The sequence below is a fragment of the Vipera ursinii genome (assembly GCF_947247035.1).
Source record: "Vipera ursinii genome assembly, chromosome: 5".
Classification (NCBI taxonomy): domain Eukaryota; kingdom Metazoa; phylum Chordata; class Lepidosauria; order Squamata; family Viperidae; genus Vipera; species Vipera ursinii.
Genome location: NC_139518.1, coordinates 6284258 through 6306145, shown reverse-complemented (window position 1 = coordinate 6306145; position 21888 = coordinate 6284258). Strand labels below are relative to the sequence as shown.

Below are 21888 nucleotides of genomic sequence, written 5' to 3'. Positions count from 1 at the left end.
AAACTTTTTCACAGCAAAATATTTGACATCTATCAAGTCATGTATTTAACAGAACAACAGAATTGGAAGGGACCTTGGAGGTCTTCTAGTCCAACCCCCTGCTCAGGCAGGAAACCCTATACCATTTCAGACAAATGGCTGTCCAGCCTCTTCTTAAAAGCTTCCAGTGTTGGGGCACCCACAACTTCTGGAGGCAAGTCGTTCCACTGGTTAAATTCTTCTGTTAGGAAATTTCTCCTTAGTTCTAGATTGCTTCTCTCTCCTTGATTAGTTTCCATCTATCATTTCTCATCTTGCCTTCTGGTGCTTTGGAGAATAGCTTGACACACACACACACACACACACACACAAACACACACAAACCCTTCTTTGTGGCAGCCCCTCAAATACTGGAAGACTGCTGCCATATCACTCCAAATCCTTCTTTTCTCTAGACTAGCCATACCCAGTTCCTGCAACTGTTCTTCATATAACCTCTTCGTTGCTCTTTTCTGCACACACACACACACTCTCAACTTCTTTTTTTATAATATAGCGACTGGATCAAGCATACAGGATTGCAAAAGAATCACACTGAAAAATTAAAAAGCAATACTATTCCAGATGTCAAGGAACAGTTGCCAGAAATCCGCGATCTATCTGTTTTGGAAAAGACAGCATTTTCTACTGATCAAAGGATGCAGCAACGTGTGTTAGTCTTGTCAGAGAGCTGGCCATACTTTATGCTGTATTTTGTACATATTAGTGTATTCATTAGGAAACCAGCAACTATTGACAAGGTACAAAATACAATGTAGATTCCCCCCCCCTTTCCTTTTTTTCTCGTACTTCCTTTGTCTAGATCAGGGGTAGGCAACTTTGGCTCTTTTATGACTCGTGGACTTCAACTCCCAGAATTCCTGAGTGTCAGGACCCACCCCAAACCACGTCTTAACAAGACAAAACTCTTGGAGCCAAATCTTAGTCCAAAAGGAATCTTTACTATGACATGCTTGGTTGTAGGAATACAAGACAGGACTTAATATTGTTCTACAAACGAAACCCTTATAAAGAGTTCCCGGTTCAACCCCCCCCCCCTTAACCCCATTTGGTCAGTCCCCCATCATTCACCTCGTATCATCCCTCTCCTGGGAAAAAGGAACTTACGACCTTTTATGTTTATTGCTCTCTTCCTTGACACAAGCCAGATGCTACCTACCCTAACCCCCCCTTTTGTTCCCCCAGTTCAAAAGGCTTCTCTTTTCCTTTGAAATGCCTAATACAGGCTCAATACACATTCGTTCCCTCCTCCTCGGGAGATGGCAGAATCCATGGAATAATGTTTTAAACATACATTTATGAATATGATATAAATGGATTCTGACACTGAGCCAGCATGGCTCAGCTTGGAAACCTCTCCTTTCCCCTCAGCATGGCTGGCTCAGGAATTCTGGGAGTTGAAGTCCACGACTCATAAAGCGGCCTAGGCCTAGTCCAGAGGGGTAGGCAACCTTAGCTCTTTTATGACTCGTGGACTTCAACTCCCAGAATTCCTGAGCCAGCATGGCTCAGCTTGGAAACCTCTCCTTTCCCCTCAGCATGGCTGGCTCAGGAATTCTGGGAATTGAAGTCCACGAGTCATAAAAGATCCAAGGTTCCCTACCCCTGGTCTAGATTTTTAGTAACAGTAACAGTTTCTCTGAGGTTGTCTCTTTTCAAATTTTTGAAAGTTTTTTTTTTTAAGTTTAAAGATTTTGTTACTCCTATAACATTTTTAGACAGACAGACCGAAAAATAGATAGGTATTTGGTCATGCCAGTCCAATGCTCTCATTAGCTTAATGACGAGAAACGCAAGCTACAGCTTCTGGGTTAAAAAAAAAACACAAAAAAACCCTACCAAGTAAAAACAGAGCTGTTATATATCGGGGAGTCAAAGTCTCACTTTACCCTGAAATATTTGTATTTTAGTTTGCATCTTAGTTTTCTGTAACGCCAAGCTGTTCAGGAACTTGCATTTCAAAAATTCAACAGCTAAGAGTGTAATGCCCACATTTTATTCCCATTCTGTTTCTAGAAGTGAACGAATCCAGAGCTGCGTAAGGAGAGCACACAGGATCTAAAAAAATAAAATAATTTTTTTTACCAGATTTGTATTCTTAATCTGACAGAAGGGGGAAGTTATTAAAGTCAGAGCTGCGGAGAAACAATATTCATTCAATTTAATTGTAACTACCTTTAAATGTATATGGAATGAAACAGTGGTGTGATTCAAATACATGAACAGCCAGTTCAACCAAAAATTAGCTACCAGTTCTGCCGAAATGGTGCGAACCGGCTGAATCCCACCACTGGACTGAAATCAAATGTAGCTTTTGTCCGAGTTTCACACATTATAGTTAGACTTCGACTTATGACCGATCTCTTAGCTAGTTATAATGGACAGCCTCCCCTGCAAAAAAGTACAGGTCGTCCTCAACTTTTAACCGTTTGTTTCATGGCCGTTTGAAGTTACAGTGGAACTGAAAAAGGTGACTTAGGATCCGTTTTTCACACTTACGACCGCTGCAGCATCGCCACGGTAACATGATGAAAGTTCAGACGCTTGGCAACTGGCTCGTATTTGTGAGGATTGCAGTGTCCCAGGGTGGTGTGATCCTTGGGGTGGTGTGATCCCCTTTTGTGATGCAAAGTCAACGGAGAAGCCCTTGTTACTAAATGAACACCTGCAGTGATCCACTTAACAAACATGGCAAGAAAGGTTGAAAAATGGAGCAAAACTCACTTAACGACTGTCTTGGTTAACAACAGAAATTTTGGGCTCAGTTGTGGCTGTAAGTCAAGGACCACATGTGGTTAGGATCCAGTTTTGAAGTTATAACGGCCACCCCACCAGTCACGTGTCTGTACTTTGGGCTCTGGGCAACTGGCCAGCATTAATCGCCATTTGCAGCATCCCACAGTTATGCGATCACGATTTATGTTGTTTTTGCAAATAAAACAGCATTTACTTCCAGCTTTGGACAAAAACGCCCCATAGCAAATAAAAAGTTCGATTAAACGACTGCTACATTCACTTAACAACCTGTGCAAAAAAAGGTTGTAAAAATGGTCTCGTGATGACCCACTTACCACCGGCATGATTTATGACTGTAATGGGCAAACTCTGTTGCGGTTGTAAGTTGAGGATTCATTTTATTTTCTGGAGCATGGACAGAGTTCACTGGGTCGGATTTATGTAATCGAACGCTTTTCTGTGGAAATGTTCTCGGGTTATAAAAGTTTAGCATGTCAAGGTTTATTAGTCTATCCTCATAGCTTTGCTTGCTTTCTACATGCGGGGAATATTTTTCTAGAGAAAAAGATTGCAGGAGGACAATCCAGACATAGATCTAAACTGAATGAAAACATTAAAAACAACATACAGCCAAAACTCTTGAGCTAGGATTCTTTCTGGAACCCAGAATGCTTCTGAGCACGTCCAGAGTACATGCCTGAAATGCACAGTGGGCCTTTGCTGAGATTCAAGCAACAGGAGATCTCTCTCTCTCTCTTTCTTCCTCCTATTTAAGCCAGAGCTAGAGACCTTTCTGCTTCCGAGAACAGAACCCACCACCCTGTTTGCTTGCCCAATTCCAGTGGTGGTCAGTTTAATGAATTTGCAGCCTCAATATTTCTCTGAGTAGATTCCCCGTATCCAAAGAAACGCAAGTGGCAGGACGGCGAGGAGAAGAAAAGAGAGGAAATGGGGGCAGAGTGGGTGCTGCAGATCACAATTAACCTAATTAGTGAGGAAGCAGCGGTTAATGAGTGGGTTGCAATAGGCACTTTAATTACTTTTGCACAGAGCTTGCAAATTCATACGTCTGGCACCTTCTCGGAGGGAGAGAAGGCACAGAGGCCTGGCATCTAAAAGCAAGACACCTGGATCAAGTTGATCCTTGGATGCTTGATCCAAGGGGTCCCCCAGCTCACCTCCTCGAAGCTAATATGCAACCCCCAAAGTAATACGCAGAAGAGAGCCGTGCTACGGCACGGGATTTGGAGCAGAATTCTCCTGCTTTCTGCTTGGCAAGTTTCTAGTGCTCATGAGTGGCGAGAGCAGCTGACTGATGTGGCAAACACCGCCACCAAAGGACACATCAAACAGGGGAATTCCTGCTACCCCCAAACCAAGGAGAGATAAAAGAGGCTTAATGTATTGTGCAAAGCAGGAGCTGGCCAGGAGCCACTGGCCTCTGAAAGTGCAGAAGCTTCAGCTTTTAGTATAATCCCCGCCACAAATCCCATCATTCAGAGAAGAGCAACTAAGATGATCAAAGGCCTGGAGACTAAACCTACGAAGAACGGCTGTGGAACTTGGGTCTGGCCAGTCTAAAGAAAAGAAGAAATATGGGAGACATGATAGCAGCAGTGTTCCAGTGTCTGAGGGGCTGCCACAAGGCAGAGGGGGCCAGGTTGTTCATCAGAGCACCAGAGGGAAGGACAAGAAACAATGGTTGCAAACTGATGAAAGAGAGAAGCAACCTGGAACTAAGGAGAAACTTCCTGACAGTGAGGACAATTAACCAATGGAACAGCTTACCCCCAGAAATTGTGGTTTTTAAGAGGAGACTGGACATTCACCTGTCTGAGATGGAGTAGGTTCTCCTGCTTGAGCAGGGGGCTGGACTAGAAGACCTCCAAGGTCCCTTCCGATTCTATTCTATTCTATTCTATTCTATTCTATTCTATTCTATTCTACTCTACTCTACTCTACTCTACTCTACTCTACTCTATTCTATTCTATTCTATTCTGTAATTCTATTCTACTCTACTGTACTCTACTGTACTCTACTCATTTCTGGTCTTCCAGAAGACCAGAAATGGTCAGAACATTTCTCTTCTGCTTTACAAACCAGGGTTGTTTCCATGCTGACTCCACGTTTTGGAGGAGCAAAAAATGGGAAATAAATTGCTTTCTTCTGTAAGGGGCAATTGTGATAAAGCATAAAAAAAAAAGTCCAACGTCTTGCCCACTCAACCCTGATTCTCAGTGTGCACATTCAAAGTTTCATAAAAGCGAGTCGTATTTGCCACGTTCTGGTACATAAAAAAAAATACAGGTAGTTTTTGACTTACGACCCCAACTGAGTCCAAATTTTCTGTTGCTAAGTGAGACAGTGGTTAAAAGTGAGTTGGGCCCCTTTTTATGACTTCTCTTGCCACAGGTGTTAAGCGAATCACTGGAGTTAAAGTCAGTAACACGATTGTTAAGTGAACCTAGAACTAAGAACTAGAACGATCTGGAACTAAGAAGAAATTTCCTAATGGTGAGAAGAATTAACCAGTGGAATGCCTTTGCCGTCAAAAGTTGTGGGTGCCCCATCACTGGAGGTGTTTAAGAAGAGACTGGATAGCCGTTTGTCTGAAATAATATAGGGTTTCCTGCTTGAGCAAAGGGTTGGACTAGAAGACCTCCAAGGTCCCCTCCCAACTCTATTGTTCTATGTTCTGAATCTGGCTGCCCTGTTGACTTTGCTTGTCAGAAGGTCGCAAAAAGGGATCACAAGACCCCGTCCCCCCGGGACACTGCAATCGTCATAAATATGAGTCAGTTGCCAAGTGTCCGAATTTTGATCATGTGACCATGCGAGACGCTGCAACGGTCATTAAGTGTGAAAAAAAATCACTTTTTCAGTATCGCTGTAACTTTGAATGGTCACTAAACAAATAGATGTAGTCCAGTCTAGTAATTCTCAACCTTTGCAGTCCCAAGATATATGGATTTTAATGCCAAGAATTCTGGCGGTTGAGGTCCACGGATGTTATACTTTATTTTTATTTTATTCTTTATTTCTATCCCAGTTCTTATTATTTTTAAAAATGACTCAAGGTGGCAAACGCATCCAATACACCTTCCTCCTCCTATTTTTCCCACAACAACAACCCTGTGCTCAACCAGTTGGCTTTCACGACTAAGGCGGGACTCGAACGGATGATGGTCTCTTGATTTCTAGCCTGGTGTCTTAACCACTAGACCGGGAGTAGGCAACTATGGTTTGTGGACTTCAATTCCCAGAATTCCAATGTTCTGGCTCAGGAGTTCTGGGAATTGAAGTCCAAAGGATGTAAAGGGGCCACAGTGGCCCATCCGTGCACCAGCCCAAACTGGCTCTCATCTGTAGTTTGCTAAAGTTAAGAAACTGGTCTAACGAACAACTGTGAAATTTTTAGTCTCCCATCCGAGACTAAACCAGATCGGACCTTGCTTAGCTTCCAAAAGCAACCCAGGTTGGAGATGTAAAGCCAGCCTATGTCAGTGTATGTAGAGGCAGGGATAAAAATAATTATAATGCCACCGGCAAGGAAAAAAAAATCTCTGAGCCATCACTGACAACCTCTCTGTATAAAACAAAGAGGCTTGAGGATATGATGGCTTTTAAGCTACCCATTTGATGCCAGAACAAAAAAAGCATAAGTTGTTCTTGTGGAAGCAATATTGTCGCATACGGCCACCACCCAATAGGAACAATTCCAATGCTTGTCTCTGGATCCGGCTCAAAACAAGCCTTGGTGGAATCCTGATACCCAGAGGGAGTGTGTTATAATGATGATGATGATGATAAAGTTGGAAGGGACCTTGGAGGTCATCTAGTCCAACCCCCTGCTCAGGCAGGAAACCCTATACCATTTCAGACAAATGGCTGTCCAGTCTCTTCTTAAAAACTTCCAGTGTTGGAGCATTCACAGCTTCTGGAGGCAGGTTGTTCCACTGGTTAATTGTTCTAACTGTCAGGAAGTTTCTTAGTTCTAGGTTGCTTCTCTCCTTGACTAGTTTCCATCCGTGGCTTCTTGTTCTGTCTTCGGGAGCTTTGGAGAACAGCTTGACTCCCTCCTCTTTGTGGCAGCCCCTGAGATATTGGAACACTGCTATCATGTCCCCCCTCCTCCTTCTCTTCATGAAACTGGACATACCCAATTCCATCAACCGTTCCTTATATGTTTTAGCCTCCACTCCCCCGATCATCTTTGTTGCTCTTCTCTGCTCTTCTCTACTTTTTTCACCATTGAAATGATGGATGAAAACTAATCAAGGAGAGAGAAGCAACCTAGAACTAAGGAGAAATTTTCTAACAGAAGAATTTAATCAGTGGAACGACTTGCCTCCAGAGGTTGTGGGTGCCCCAACACTGGAAGCTTTTAAGAAGAGGCTGGACAGCCATTTGTCTGAAATGGCACAAGGTCTCCTGCCTGGGAAGGGCGTTGGACTAGAAGATCTCCAAGGTCCCTTCCAATTCTGTTGTTCTGACTTGATAGATCTGTTGTTCTGACTTTTTTTTTTTAATCCCATTTATATCCCGCCCTTCTCCGAAGACTCAGGGCAGCTTACAATATAAAACACAAATCAATGTGCTTAGCAATAGCCTTCATTCTATGTATATGCCTGCTTATTAGGGCTTTCGCCCCCCCCAAGCGGCATTATTACAAAGTCAGCTTATTGCCCCCAACAATCTGGGTCCAGATCTGTTGTTCTGACTTGATAGATGACTTGATAGATCTCAAATATTTAGCTGTGAAAAAGTTTAAAAAGTTTCATTTGGTTAGATAGTGCCCAATGTTCAGGTCTCTCATAGCATTTGATGGTATACAGGTAGTCCTCGACTTATGACCACAATTGCTGTTGTAAAATTGTTCAGTGCATTTTACCCCATTGCACCACGTTTCTTGCCACCAGGGTTAAAGGGATTCCCACACTTGTTAAGTCAGGGCTTTTCAACCAGTGGTATGGGTACCACCTGTGGTACCTTGGCACCTGGCAGGTGGTACACGACCATCCTAGAAAAGTGGTAGCGGGGGAGGGGAATGAGCTGAACCGGTGGCAGCACCGCACAAGCCTGAGCGAGAGACGGCTGGAGCTGCAGGGCTGTCAGGGCTCAGCGGAAGCGCCAGGATCAGTGCCAGGCTCCAGCTGGAGCTCGGCGCTGATCCTGGCGCTTTTGCTGAGCCCAGAAGAAGCGCCGATCAGCTGGAACGTTGCAGCATCTCCAGGGTCTTGTGATTTACATTCAGATGCTTGGCAACTGAATCATATTTATGACGGTCACAGTGTCCCAGGGTCATGCGAAGCGAACAAAACCTGCTGCAACCAGAAATGCTCAACAGAAATGCTCACAACAATGAAAACCTCGGACAGGAGGAAGAGCGCCGCCGGGCGGGCAGGCAGGTGTCTTGCTCGGCTGTGGCTTGGGGGGCACTTTTTTCAGTGCCATTGTGACTTCGAACACTCACTCAGCAAACTGTTGTAAGTTGAGGACTACCTGTACTTCATCACTTTTTTCCTTTTTTTTTTGGTCATCAAGTTTTTGACACCTTGCTAGGCGGCTGGTGGTAACTCTGATGTTGCCATATCCTAAAAGCGGTACGATGGCTGAAAAGGTTGAAAAGCCTTATGTTAAGTTAGTAAACATGGCTAAGGTCGCAAAAAGGGGATCGCGTGACCTCCAGGACAAAGCAAGCATCATAAATACGAACCAGCTGCCAAGCTTCCAAATTTTGATCACGTGACCCTGGGCGACGCTGCGAAGGTCCTACATGTGAAAAAGGTCACGAGCCGCTTTTTGAGGGCTGGTGTAACTTTGAACAGTCACTAAACGAAGTGTTGCGAGTCGAGGACGGCCTGCAATGCCAGAGCTAGGTTCTTATCATGCTTTGCTGGGAGCAGATTAGCCTTCAAAACCTCAACTTCTGCAGTGATGGGTTAATTGGGAGACTGGAGGCCTCTCTCCCTCATCTCACCCCGGGATCCTTTGTGCTACTTTCTAACCAAGGATGCATCTTCTCTTAATCACCGATCAGACAGACGGGTCCCCTAACAGGATCAGGGAATTAGTCCACATTAATCTCAGAGTGCTTGGGAAAGGAAGCCTTTCTCTCTTGATCAGATTAAGGAAGGTCCGAGCTAAAAGCTGGAGCAAAATAATCAGATTAAAGAGATAAACCACTCTAGGTCAAATAGAGGTGCGGAGCTGTTCTGAGGCTGCTGGGGTTTCCCAACCAGCAAAGTCCTGCGGGGTTTTTTTTTTTTTTAAGCTTATAGATCCACGAGAAACAGGAAGCCCAGGAAACCCGCAACGGTGCATGAAATCCTTCCTAGAAAAATTGGAGACACAACTGGGGTGCTCAGGAAGTCCGATCGGCATAACCAAGGACGGCGCTTGAGGACCTCTCGGGAAGGATCAGTGCCTCTCCAGGGTCTTGTGATTTACATTCAGATGCTTGGCACCTGATTCATATTTATGACGGTCACAGTGTCCCAGGGTCATGTGAAGTGAACAAAACCTGCTGTAACCACCCAGCAGAGGGGTGGGGGGAGATAAAAACCAAACACCCCCGCTGCCAATCCTCAACAGAAATGCTCACAATGAAAACCTCGGACCGGAGGAAGAGCGCCGCCGGGCGGGCAGGCAGGTGTCTTGCTCGGCTGTGGCTTGGGGGGCACTTTTTTCAGTGCCATTGTAACTTCGAACAGTCACTCAGCAAACTGTTGTAAGTCGAGAGCTATCTGTACTTCATCACTTTTTTCCTTTTTTTTTTTTGGTCATCAAGTTTTGGATACCTTGCTAGGCGACTGGTGGTACTCGGATGTTGCCATATCCTAAAAGTGGTACAATGGGTGAAAAGGTTGAAAAGCCCTGGACTAGAAGACTTCCAAGGTCCCTTCCAGGTCTATTCTGATTGACTGATTTAGCACCCTGGAGCATTGGGGATCTATGGTTGGGGACCACTTTTTAATGTGGAACAAAGAGGGACCGAAACCTCTTTAAAAAGGTAACCCCCCCTTACTGCTTCTGTCCAGCCCATCAATTTCCACATTCAGACTGAGGGAAAGCAAAAGAAGAGAGACGCTGTCCTGAGCAAGCAAGCCAAGCCAGATGTTATTATTAAGTAAGTTTTGCCCCATTTTACGACTTTTCTTGCCACAGTTGCTAAGTGAGTCACTGCAGTGGTAAAGTGAGTAACACGGACGTTAAGTGAATCTGGCTTCCCCATTGACTTTGCTTTGTCAGCAGGTCGCAAAAGGTGATCATGTGACTCCGGGACAGTCATAAATACAAGTCAGTGGCCCAGGGTCTGAATTCTGATCACATGATCATGGGGATAGTGCAGGGGTAGGCAACCTTGGCTCTTTGATGACTCGTGGACTTCAACTCCCAGAATTCCCGAGCCAGCCATGCTGAGGAGAAAGGGAGAGGTTTCCAAGCTGAGCCGTGCTGGCTCAGGAATGCTGGGAGTTGAAGTCCACGAGTCATAAAAGAGCCAAGGTTTTCTACCCCTGGCCTAGGCCGCTTTATGACTTGTGGACTTCAACTCCCAGCATTCCTAAGCCAGCCACGCTGAGGGGAAAGGGAGAGGTTTCCAAGCTGAGCCATGCTGCTCAGTAATGCTGGGAGTTGAAGTCCACGAGTCATCAAAGAGCCAAGGTTGCACTACCCCTGGGATAGTGCAATGATCGTTAAGTATGAAAAATGCTCGTCAGTCATTTTTTCCAGTGCCGTTGTAATGGTCACTAAAGGAATAGTCGTAAGTTGAATGCACCAAGGAGAGAAGGAAAATTAAATTTAAATAATAAAAATAAATAAATAATCTATTTGGATGCCAAGGTGACTACTGCAGTATTGTCAAGTTCAGAGACATCCCTGGAAATCTTCTCTGCAGGGCGGTGGAGGACAACACTTTCTTGGAAACACTTGAGAACTAGAAACTTGTGACCACCCTTCTTCTAACCACCAGGTACGAAGATTCCATGGAAAAGCCTCTGCAAATGCAGAACACACCACTCCGCAAAAGTGAAACGCCAGGACAAAACCATTCCCGTTGTCTCTCCTGTGTTCCAGAAAGCTATTTTCCAAGTATTAAATATTGCATATTTGTTTAACGGAGGAGGGAGGGACAAGAAGCCTGAATTTTGACAATATTATTTTTAAGGGAATACGATTTTACAGGAAGAGTGCCTGAAATTCTGGATTAAGCCTCTGAGTCAGGGTATAATTTTTTTTAAAAATTTTTTATTTTAATGGACACGTCATTTGCTGGTAAATACTAAAATAGGTGTATTTTTATTAGTGAGACACAGACCAAGTTGACGCCAATATTAAAGACTCGTGAATTAGCAATCCGCATATCATTTTTATGGCAGATGTCAAAGCACCCTTGGTGAAGAAATTATTCTTACTCCACAATACATGTTGGAAAAGCTGTGGGTGAAGAAATCTGAGCCAGATTTTAAAATAATCCTGACACATGAGCTCAAATCACGTGTACAGTGAACAACGAGCAAAGCAAAACACCACACCAGGAAGGAGTGTGTGTGTGTGTGTGTGGTTTGTGATTTTTTCCTGCTTTTTAAGCATCATTTTTTCAGTTTTAGCAATCACAAGGAGGTGAGTCCACATGTCCATTTTGATTTGTCAATTTCTCTCTCCAAAGAACAACAACAACAACAAAAATCATGTTTTTTTGGTCCCAAATACTTGGTGAGTGATTTGAGAGCTTGTTTTTTTTCTATCTTTGCTTTACACCCAAGCCAGAGCCTTTGGTGTGATATTCCATGGTTTTAGAAAGTTTAAAGGTACGGGAAATGGAAAGTAAGTTTCTAGTCCTCATTTTGTTACAGGAACATAGAAACTAAGGCAGAAATCCAAAGGTGGATTCTCCCTTGTATCCATTCATCAAAGTAAGTTCAGAAACCAGACAGACTAATTTTTCCATATTTGTAAGGATATTCTTATTGTACCTATGATAAGAACAGATTAACTAAGATCCAATTTAGCTAAAAAAAGGAATGAGTAGCATGTACACTATCTTGAGTTTCTGGAAAATGGAAGAAATAAACCCCACATACTATTAAGAAAGCTAGACAGAGGGTCTAGGCCAAACCTGACGACCTTAAAGAGGTGTGAACTTCAACTCACAGAATTCCCTAGCCAACTGACTAGAGAATTCTGGGAGTTGAAGTCCGCACTTGAGAGTTCTGGGAGTTCTGCGAGTTGAAATCCACACTTTTTCAAGTTGCCACGGTTGACTCGGCACAGCTGAGGTTTTGAGAGAATGTTATGGGTGCTTTCACAAAATGGCAGCTATGGTGGGTTTGGACAAACGCAACACACCTATAACCCAAAAGCTAAACATGGCTGCTGTCCAGCCTTTTTCACTCCTCAGATACTCCTAACTTGGTCCTTTTTTTCCTTGAAGGTGGGCACACTTCCAAGCCAAGTGTGAATCTGGAACTAGTTTGCTGATGGTTAAGGCTCCAAGCTAGGAACTAGGAGACGGTGAGTTCTACTCCTGCCTTAGGCATGAAAGCCAGCTGGGGAACTTTGGGCCAATCACCAGGAGATTGTGAGTTCTAGTTCCGCCATAGGCCTGAAAGCCAGCTTGGTGAATTTGGGTCAATCGCCCGAAGACTGTGAGTTCCAATCCCACCTTAGGCATGAAAGCCAACTGGGTGACTTTGGGCCAATCAAGCAGGAGATGGTGAGTTCTAGTTCCACCATAAGCCTGAAAGCCAGCTTGGTGAATCTAGGTCAATCGCCCGGAGACTGTGAGTTCCAATCCCACCTTAGGCATGAAAGCCAACTGGGTGACTTTGGGCCAATCAAGCAGGAGATTTTGAGTTCTAGTTCCACTATAGGCCTGAAAGCCAGCTTGGTGAATCTAGGTCAATCGCCCAGAGACCCGTGAGTTCCAATCCCACCTTAGGCATGAAAGCCAACTGGGTGACTTTGGGCCAATCAAGCAGGAGATGGTGAGTTCTAGCCCCGCCTTAGGCATGAAAGCCGGCTGGGTGGGTCAATCACCCGGAAATTGAATTCTAGTCCCGCCTTAGGCATGAAAGCTGATTGGGTGACTTTGAGCAAGTCACTCTCTCTCGGCTCAACCCACCTCACAGGGTGGTTGTGGGGAAAATAGGAGAAGGAAGGAGCATTAGATATGTTCTCTGCCTTGAGTTATTTATAAAACTAATAAAGGCAGATATAAGTAAGTAAGTGCCAGCTCCTGGCCTTCATTATTTTCCAAGAAAGGTTCTAAGATCTACGTAGGGCAGAGGCATTAGAAATAGTTAATGCCTGAGGCTCTGACATGCTTTTCAGCCTATTTAGCCTTTTTTTAAAAAATAAAAATAAAATAAAATAAAATAAAATAAAATAATAAAATAAAATAAAAGACTCACAAAATAAAATGAAGTGGGGCAGAATCTGATTGCTCCCGGGCACCACGTTGGGGGATTCATAAATTAGTGTATCCCTTATGGAGAATCCCATACTGCCCCCTAGCGGTCATAAGGAGCAAGTGGATATTCTTTATTTTACCAGAAATTTTACCAGACTGAAAGCTGTAGCTAAAAAGAGAGATTTAGCAAGCTAACCTATTTGCTTATCTACGGTTTATTAAATAAACCACAATTCAATAGAATGTATATGTGATCTTTAGTCATAAACCATTGTTGAAGAACCACAATGGATGGTTTTGCATTAAAACAAGTCACATTATAGCTTAGCATGAACCTTGCCTAAGGCGAAAATATAAGTGAAGTCAACAAGGACATCTCTTTCCTTGCTTATTTTTTGTTCCTGAATTTTGCAGAATTTGGAACCGTTCCCAGATCATGAAACAATCAGATTACATACTGCTCGTTTAAGGAATCTGGCAATTGCCAAATTTATTCAAGCTACTTATCTCAGACTTCACCTGGAAATTGCAGGATTGCCACACAGAGGTAAGCACTGGTCATACTGCATGGTTATAAAGAGATGAGTAGTCCTCGGCTTACGTCTGTAATGGCACCTGCCAATTACAATCATAAATCGTGACAGTTGTAAAGTGGTCATCACGTGGCCACCCCAAAGTTATGCCTTTTTTTCTGGCAGTGATTGTTAAGTGAGCCCATTGTTCATTAGGGAACGATTTTGCCAAAAATTGGAAGTAAACGATTTTTGGCAAAAACATCGTATATCGCTGTCAGGTGATCATGGGAACCTGCAAACAGCCATAAACGTGGGCCAATTGCCAAGCACCAAAAATGCGGTTGTGTGATCATGCGGGACTCCCTTAGCTATTGAAATTTGGGAAATTGGATTGTAAATACTTTTGGGGGGGGAGCCACTGTAATTTCAAATGGTTGCTACGTGACCGGTTGTAAGTCAAGGATGTCTTGTAAGGTATGTGTCTTTTGTGGTTCAGTCCAAACAATATTTCAATTTGTTAAAAAAAAAACAAAACAATTTCCTTGGTCATTTGAGCCTCTGCTGGGCTTCACAACCACCCTGTGAGGTATTCCCCTCAGAGGAACAGTAATAAAAATGCGAGTTTGATCCATCCCATCCATCATTCTGTCTGTCAGAATCCATTTATATCATATTCATAAATGTATGTTTCAAACATTATTCCATGGATTCTGCCATCTCCCGAAGAGGAGAACGGATGTGTATTGAACCGGTATTAGGCATTTCAAAGGAAAAGAGAAGCCTTTGGAACTGGGGAAACAAAAGGGGGGACTAGCATCTGGCTTGTGTCACGGAAGAGAGCAATAAACATAAAAGGTCCTAAGTTCCTTTTTCCCACGAGAGGGATGATACGAGGTTAAGGGGGGGGGGTTAAACCGGGAACTCTTTATAAGGGTTTAGTTCGTGGGACAATATTAAGTCCTGTCTTGTATTCCTACAACCAAGCATGTCATAGTAAAGATTCTTTTTGGACTAGATTTGACTCCAAGAGTTTTTGTCTTCCTAAGACGTGGTTTGGGGTGGGTCCTGACACTGTGACTGATTCACACATTGCACAAAATCAGGGTTGAAAAATAAATCGGAACTGATTTTTTGGACAAGCTGTAGTAGCCTGGTTTACATACCATGCTAAAAGATAATGGATGCGTTTATCCGTGGCCAAAATGAAGCCACATCAGGGCAGCTTTTCCTGACTTGCTGTGTTCTCTTAAATCCTTAACTAAGTTTAAGACCAGGGTTCAAATCCACCATTTTTACGATGTTCTCCAAGAACCTCTTTCAACACAGAGGGGTAATCAAGTATGATGGGTGAATCTGAAGCCTCAATCCTTTGGAAAAAGTGCAAGGAAGAGCAACTAAGATGACTGAAGGCCTGAAGACTAAAACATATAAAGAAGGGTTGCAAGATTTGGGTTTGGGTAGTCTAGAGAAAAGAAGGACTAGGGGGGGGGGGCATGGTAGCAGAATTCCAGTATTCGAGAAATTGCCACAAAGAGGAGGGGGGTCAACTTATTTTCCAAAGCACCAGAAAGCAAGACAAGAAACAATGGATGGAAACTAATCAAGGAGAGAAGCAACCTGGAATTAAGGAGAAAGTTCCTAACAGTGAGGACAATTAACCAGTGGAACAGCTTGCGACCAGAAATCATTGGCACTCCATCACGGGAGGTTTTTAAGGAGAGACTGGGCAGTCACTTGTCTGAAATGGTATAGGGTAGGGGTAGGCAACCTTGGCTCTTTTATGACTCATGGACTTAAACTCCCAGAATTCCTTAGCCAGCCGGCTAAGGAATTCTGGGAGTTGAAGTCCATGAGTCATAAAAGAGCCAAGGTTGCCTACCTCTGGTATAGGGTCTCCTGCTTGAGCGGGGGGTTGGACTAGAAGACCTCCAAGGTCCCTTTTCCAGCTCTATCGGATTATCTAAGGGAGCACCTGCTGCCAGCGTCAATTACCCATCGTCCTGTGCGCTCCCACAGGGAGGGCCTCCTCAGGGTACCGCCAGTCAAGGATTGCAGGCGGGCGATCCCCAGGGGGAGGACGTTCTCTGTGGGCGCGCCTGCCCTATGGAATCAACGGCCAACGGAACTCCGGACTGCCCCCGACCTTCGTTCATTTCGCCGGGACCTAAAAACCTGGCTCTTTGAGCTATCTGGCCTGGACTGAGGGGTTTTAATGATTTTAAATTGTGATTTAATTTTTGTGGCTAGACTTAATTTAATTTATTTTAATTTATTTTAATTTTATATTGGATTGTTTTTAAATTTTGCCTTGTAAACCGCCCTGAGTCCTTTGGGAATAGGGCGGTATATAAACCGAATGAATAAATAAATAAATAAATAAAATATTTGATTGATTGAATCTGAAGGGGCTACCAGTTAGAATATGAGTGCTACGGACCTCTGATTATGGGTAGTTCTCGACTTACAACCATTCATTTAGTGACTGCTGAAGTTACAATGGCCCTTATGACCGGTGCTAGCATTTACAACCGTCACATCATCCTCGTGGTCACATGATCAAAATACGGGCACCTGGCCCCTGGCATCCCAGGGTCATGTGATCACCATCTGTGGCCTTCCCAGCCGGTTACGATCAGTGGGAAGCCGGGTTTACTTCACAACTGGATGATTCACTGAACAACTGAAGTGAAGTGAGTAACAACTATGTGTCAACCTCCACTTGAATATCCAAACAAAGTCCAGGATTTGTTTCCTTTCTGAAAATATGACTAAATTATGCAAATAATTTTTGTGTAATACCTTCCCACACTTTCAGTTTCTTAACATGCAGTGACTAACCCAGGGGTAGGCAACCTTGGCTCTTTTATGACTCGTGGACTTCAACTCCCAGAATTCCTGAGCCAGCATGGGGGAAACTTTGGCCCCTTCATGACTTGTGGACTTCAACTCCCAGAATTCCTGAGCCAGCCATGCTGAGGGGAAAGGGAGAGGTTTCCAAGCTGAGCAGTGCTGGCTCAGGAATTCTGGGAGTTGAAGTCCACAAGTCATAAAAAAGCCAAGGTTGCCTATCCTTGGACTAGTCCAGGGGTAGGTAACCTCGGCTCTTTTATGACTCATGGACTTCAACTCCCAGAATTCCTGAGTCACCATAGCATAGCATAGCTGACTCAGGAATTCTGGGAGTTGAAGTCCATGAGTCATAAAAGAGCCGAGGTTGCCTACCCCTGGACTAGTCGGAGGCTCTTGCGGCTTTTGTTGAGTGACTGATCTGTCTTTTCAGTCTTGACACCATAGCAAAAAAGATCATAAATTTGGCCACGACTCTTAGCGACTGCCTTGCCTTAACAATGGAAATTCCGGGCCCAAGAGTGGTCATACATTGAGGACTGGCTGTAGGTTTCCAAGGCAAAATTATGACCAACGGCTGTTGATGACCAGCCCCTCTATAAATTGGTCTAATCTACTATTTCTCGAACTGTGGTCCTAGGACCCCTGAGGAGCCCGCAAACACTCTCTCAGGGGCCCTCAAATCAAAATTATTTGCCAACCTGTATTGAAAAACAGGTTTTTCAGGGACGCAGTGGCTCAGTGGGTTAGGACGCTGAGCTTGTCGATCAGAAGGTCGGCAGTTTGGCGGGTTGAATCCCAAGTGCCGCGTAACAGAGTGAGCGCCTGTTACTCCCTCGGGAAAAGGGCGATATATAAATCGAAACAATCAAATAAATAAATAAATAAAAATACTCGTCCCAGCTTCTGCCAACCTAGCAGTTCGAAAGCACATAAAAATGCAAGTAGAAAAATAGGGACCACTACGGTGGGAAGGGAACAGCGCTCCGTGCGCCTTTGGGGTCTAGTCATGCCGGCCACATGACCACGGAGACGTCCTCGGACAAGCGCTGGCTCTTCGGCTTTGAAAAGGAGATGAGCACCGGCCCCTAGAGTTGGAAACGACTAGCACGCATGTGCGGGGGAACCTTTACCTTTTACTGAAAAACAATATTAAAATCCCATCAAACGATTGTGAGACCCACTAGTGTCAAGAAATGTGTTATTTTAATTTTTAATATGGTAAATATTGATAAATATAATAAACGCAAACAAGAGCTCTTCTGGAGACCTCCGTACTATTTTAAAGGGGGGGGGAAAGGGTTCTGAGAGAAAAAGGCTGAATAAACACTAATCTATTTTATCATTCTAACAATGCATAACAGAAACGTATTTCTTCATCTTTTCTGAAACATCTATCCCGCAGCTTCATTAGGTAGCCTCACAATCCACTAGAAAGAGCAGAAAAACTTTACAAAATGCCAATGGGATGCTGTGAAGAATTTATCTGGAGACTTTCAAGAAGAGATTGGACGGCCATTTGTCCAGAATGATATAGTCTCTCGTTTGAGCAGGAGGTTGGACTAGAAGACCTCCAAGGTCCCTTCCAGCTCTGTCATTCTATTTACATTACTTTGGATTCCATTTTTCCGCTTGGAACATAAGTAAAAATACATACTATATCTCTACGGCTCCAACATATTCTTGCAACAATCCTGTAGCGTAGGCAAGCCTAAGAAACAATAACTTACCATCAAGGCAGAAAGTTTCCCTACCTTGAATGAGAAGCAATCTGGGACTCTCTGGTCCAAATCTAATTTCAAAACGTCCATTATAAAAGCTGCTACTTGGATAAATAACAAATACCCTTTGTGTAATTATTTTCCCCTACCTACGCTGACAGGACCAATAAATCTCCAATTTCATATAATATACATACATACATACATACATATTTATTTATTTATTTATTTATTTATTTATTTATTTATTTATTTATTTATTTATTTATTTATTTATTTTTATTTATTTTAATTCCATTTATATCCCGCCCTTCTCCGAAGACTCAGGGCGGCTTACAAGCTTAGCACTATATTTGGAGAACATCTGTCTACCATTTCAGACAAATAGTTGTCTAATCCCTTCTTAAAAACCTCCAGTGTTGGGACTCTAGAAAGAGCGCAGAGCAACAAAGATGATCAGGGGACTGAAGGATAAACATTTGAAGAACGGTTGCAGGAATTGGGCATATCCAGTTTAATGAAAAGAAGGACTAGGGCAGGGGTCAGCAACCTGAAACAGTGAAAGAGCCACTCGGAACCGGTTCCCTCACAAAAGCAAAAACTGGGAGCCGCAAAAAATGTGTGCACATGTGCATACATGCGCACATGCGCAGAATAGGGTTTGACTGAATAGTGGAGCCAAGGCGAGATATGCACCTACCCTGCATATTTGAATTGATTGGTTGAACTTTTTTAGTCCCACTTTTTTGGGGGGGGGACTGCACATGGCAGAGGATTGGGAGCCGCAGGAGACGGCTAAAAGAGCCGCATGCGGCTCCGGAGCCGCGGGTTGCAGACCTGTGGACTAGGGGAACATGATAGCAGTGTACTAATATTTGAGGGGCTGCCTGCCACAAAGAAGAGGGGGTCAACCTATTCTCCAAAACACCCGAAGGCAGGACAAGAAGCAACAAGTGGAAACTACTCCAGGACAGAAGCAACTTAGAGCTAAGGAGAAAATTCCTGACAGTCAGAAAAATTCATCAGTAAAACGGCTTGCCTTCAGAAGCTGTGAATGCTCCAACACTGGAAGTTTTTAAGAAGAGACTGGACAGCCATTTGTCCGAAATGGTATATAGGGTTTCCTGCCTGGCCAGGGGGTTGGACTAGACGACCTCCAAGGTCCCTTCCAACACTATTATTCTCTTACTCTTGCGTTGGAGCACCCACAACCTCTGAAGGCAAGTCGTTCCACCGATTGTCTAGATCAGTATTCCTGGAGCTTGGCAACTTTTAAGGTGTATGGACTTCAGCTCCCCAAAATCCCCCAGAAACAGTGTGTGGATCAGTGTTTCTCAAACGTGGACCGCGGATTCAAATTCTCAAGCCCATTTTAATGCTCTGAAGGAAGAAGAAACGAACCCCTTTCCGATCCACTTCTCTGATTCCCCCCCTCGTATTACTTACTATACCAGTTATTTCTCAAGCGGGCAAACTTTTAAGAGAGGTGTGGACTTCAACTCCCAGAATTCCCCCGGCTCTACGAGGAACAGGAAGCGCACCCGTCGGCGGTCCACGTGCGCCCCTTGAGCCTCCGCTTCTTACACCGTCCCAGCCAGGGTTGGAGGCGATCGCTTACCTAGCACCAAGATCCGGTCCCCCGGCTTCAGTTCCGCCTCCAGCTCTTCGCGGAAACGCTCCAAGCCTCCGAACCACTCGGTGGGCTCGGTCCCCTCCTGCTCGTAGCGCGCCTCCCAGAAGCCCCGCTCCCGGTAGCTGGCGTTGGAAAGCGGACGCTGCCTCCGCGGGGCTTCCTCCATAGGGAAGCCGGGGCTGAGCTGCTCCGCCGCCTGAGCCTGGCAGCCCCGTCCACGTGGCCTGCCCAAAACCACGTGGAGCTTCCGGTTGCCGAGCGGTGGAGGGCGGGTCAAAGCGCTCCCCCCGGAAACGCGACCCCGGAGGTTTTGGGTCCGTGCGAGCGACTGTCCGCTGCTTTCCGGGCTGCGGCGTTTCCTTCCTTCCAGGTTGAGGCTCCTGAGAGAGTTGGACGTCCGATACAGGGGGATGTTTGTAGCTCCGGGTTGAAATGAAGGCTCGGTCCTTGGTGTTTTCCTGAACCTGGCTGTTTTTCTTGCAGACGTTTCCGTTAGCCAGCTAGCCTTGATCGTGTTACCTGGTTGGGGAATAATAATAATAAATAATAAACCTTTATTGTCGAAGTACAACATGTGTACATTGAGATTAGCTGAGCCTCCCCCGTGCTCTCTCCCCCCAACACACAGTGACAACAAACCCTCCATCCCACCACACTATGTGAATCAACTACATCACACACCGGCCTCCCAAGTCAATTCTGCATAAGATTATGTCCCATTTAAAAGCCTAACAGCCCACGGATAAAAGCTATTTTTCAGCCTGTTGGTACGGCTGGCTATATTCCTATATCTCCTACCGGATGGTAAAGAGATACCGTCCAGGGTGTGAGTCATCCCTGAGAAGACTGCAAGAAAACAGCCAAGTTCAGAGAGCACCAAGGACCCTCTCAGTTGGGGATTTGCACAGGCTGCTGATGCTATGATAGACTAGGAGATTTTAATGCCAATTGAGCTTAGTACATTGTGGATGAATACTTGTAAAAAAAACCCTATGTAAATATAATAAAAACGTGTTTCTGGGTTAAATGTCTGGCTCTACATGGGGTAGGCTCTCGTGCAGCGCTCTCTCCCTCCTCCAGCCCCTCCCTCCCCCCGTCTCCCTCTTTCGCCTCCCGCCCCCCCCTTCCCCATGTCTGATAATCGTGCAGTACGTTCTGCTGTAAAGATTGATTTCCCTTCAATTTTCATGGTTTTATTTTACTGGAGTAAAGTTGGGACGCTCATAAGGCTGCAGGTAAAAATCAAGCACATTCTTACAACACCTTTACCGTGGATTCAGCTCTTGGTAGCCATGACAGAGCTGTGGCAAGCCAATAAGCGGGCATGGAAAGGACACCACCAGGAGAGCCTCTGGTTCTTTGGCATCTTGGGTGAAGGCAAGGGGTGGGGGTGGGGGAAACGCCTTGCGCATTCTTTTTTTTTTATTGAAAAGTTTTTCAATACATTTTATCTTTAACAAAACAAAACCCCTCCCAACCCAGCCCAACCCTCCCTCCCTCCCCTTCCCCCCTCCCCGACTTCCCAGAGCTAAATACAAGGTATAAAAGTAAAAACAATCATAATCTACCATATGCTAACAACGAGTTATTAAGTCTATCACACTTTAACTCTTGTAAAATGACTACAAGCTATAGAGATATCACATCAATACTTATTCAAATGCTAAATGAAACTTTTTAGTCCCATATTTATTCTGGATGTAATCAATCCATTTTTTCCACTCCACAATATATCTCTGTTGCGAATGGTCTCGCGCATTCTTGCAAAGAAAACCACCCGTCCAGTTGCAGACTTGACAAACGCTCGGCTTAAGACAGGAGTGCTGAGCTGGCTTTGTTTGACCTCCAGCTGGACGGGAGACCACCGGGGAAATCCCGGAGCTGCGGCACCCCGGGGCAGCCGTCGAGGACGGGACAACCTTGTGGGGGGGGGGCACTTCCGCGCCCGGAACTGTCGACGCCGGGCGAGGCCAGGAGGGGGA

General features: G+C 44.7%; 1 protein-coding gene across 1 annotated transcript in view; it reads right to left on the bottom strand.

The window, feature by feature from the left end:
- Positions 1–20105, bottom strand: part of EEF1AKMT4 (EEF1A lysine methyltransferase 4) — a 40375-nt gene extending 20270 nt beyond the window's left edge. The window contains exon 1 of the mRNA XM_083363242.1: positions 19892–20105. Within this exon, the coding sequence (XP_083219368.1) occupies positions 19892–20072 (181 nt within the window). The 5' untranslated portion in view covers positions 20073–20105. The remainder of the gene's footprint in view (positions 1–19891) is intronic.
- Positions 20106–21888: the final 1783 nt, after the last annotated feature.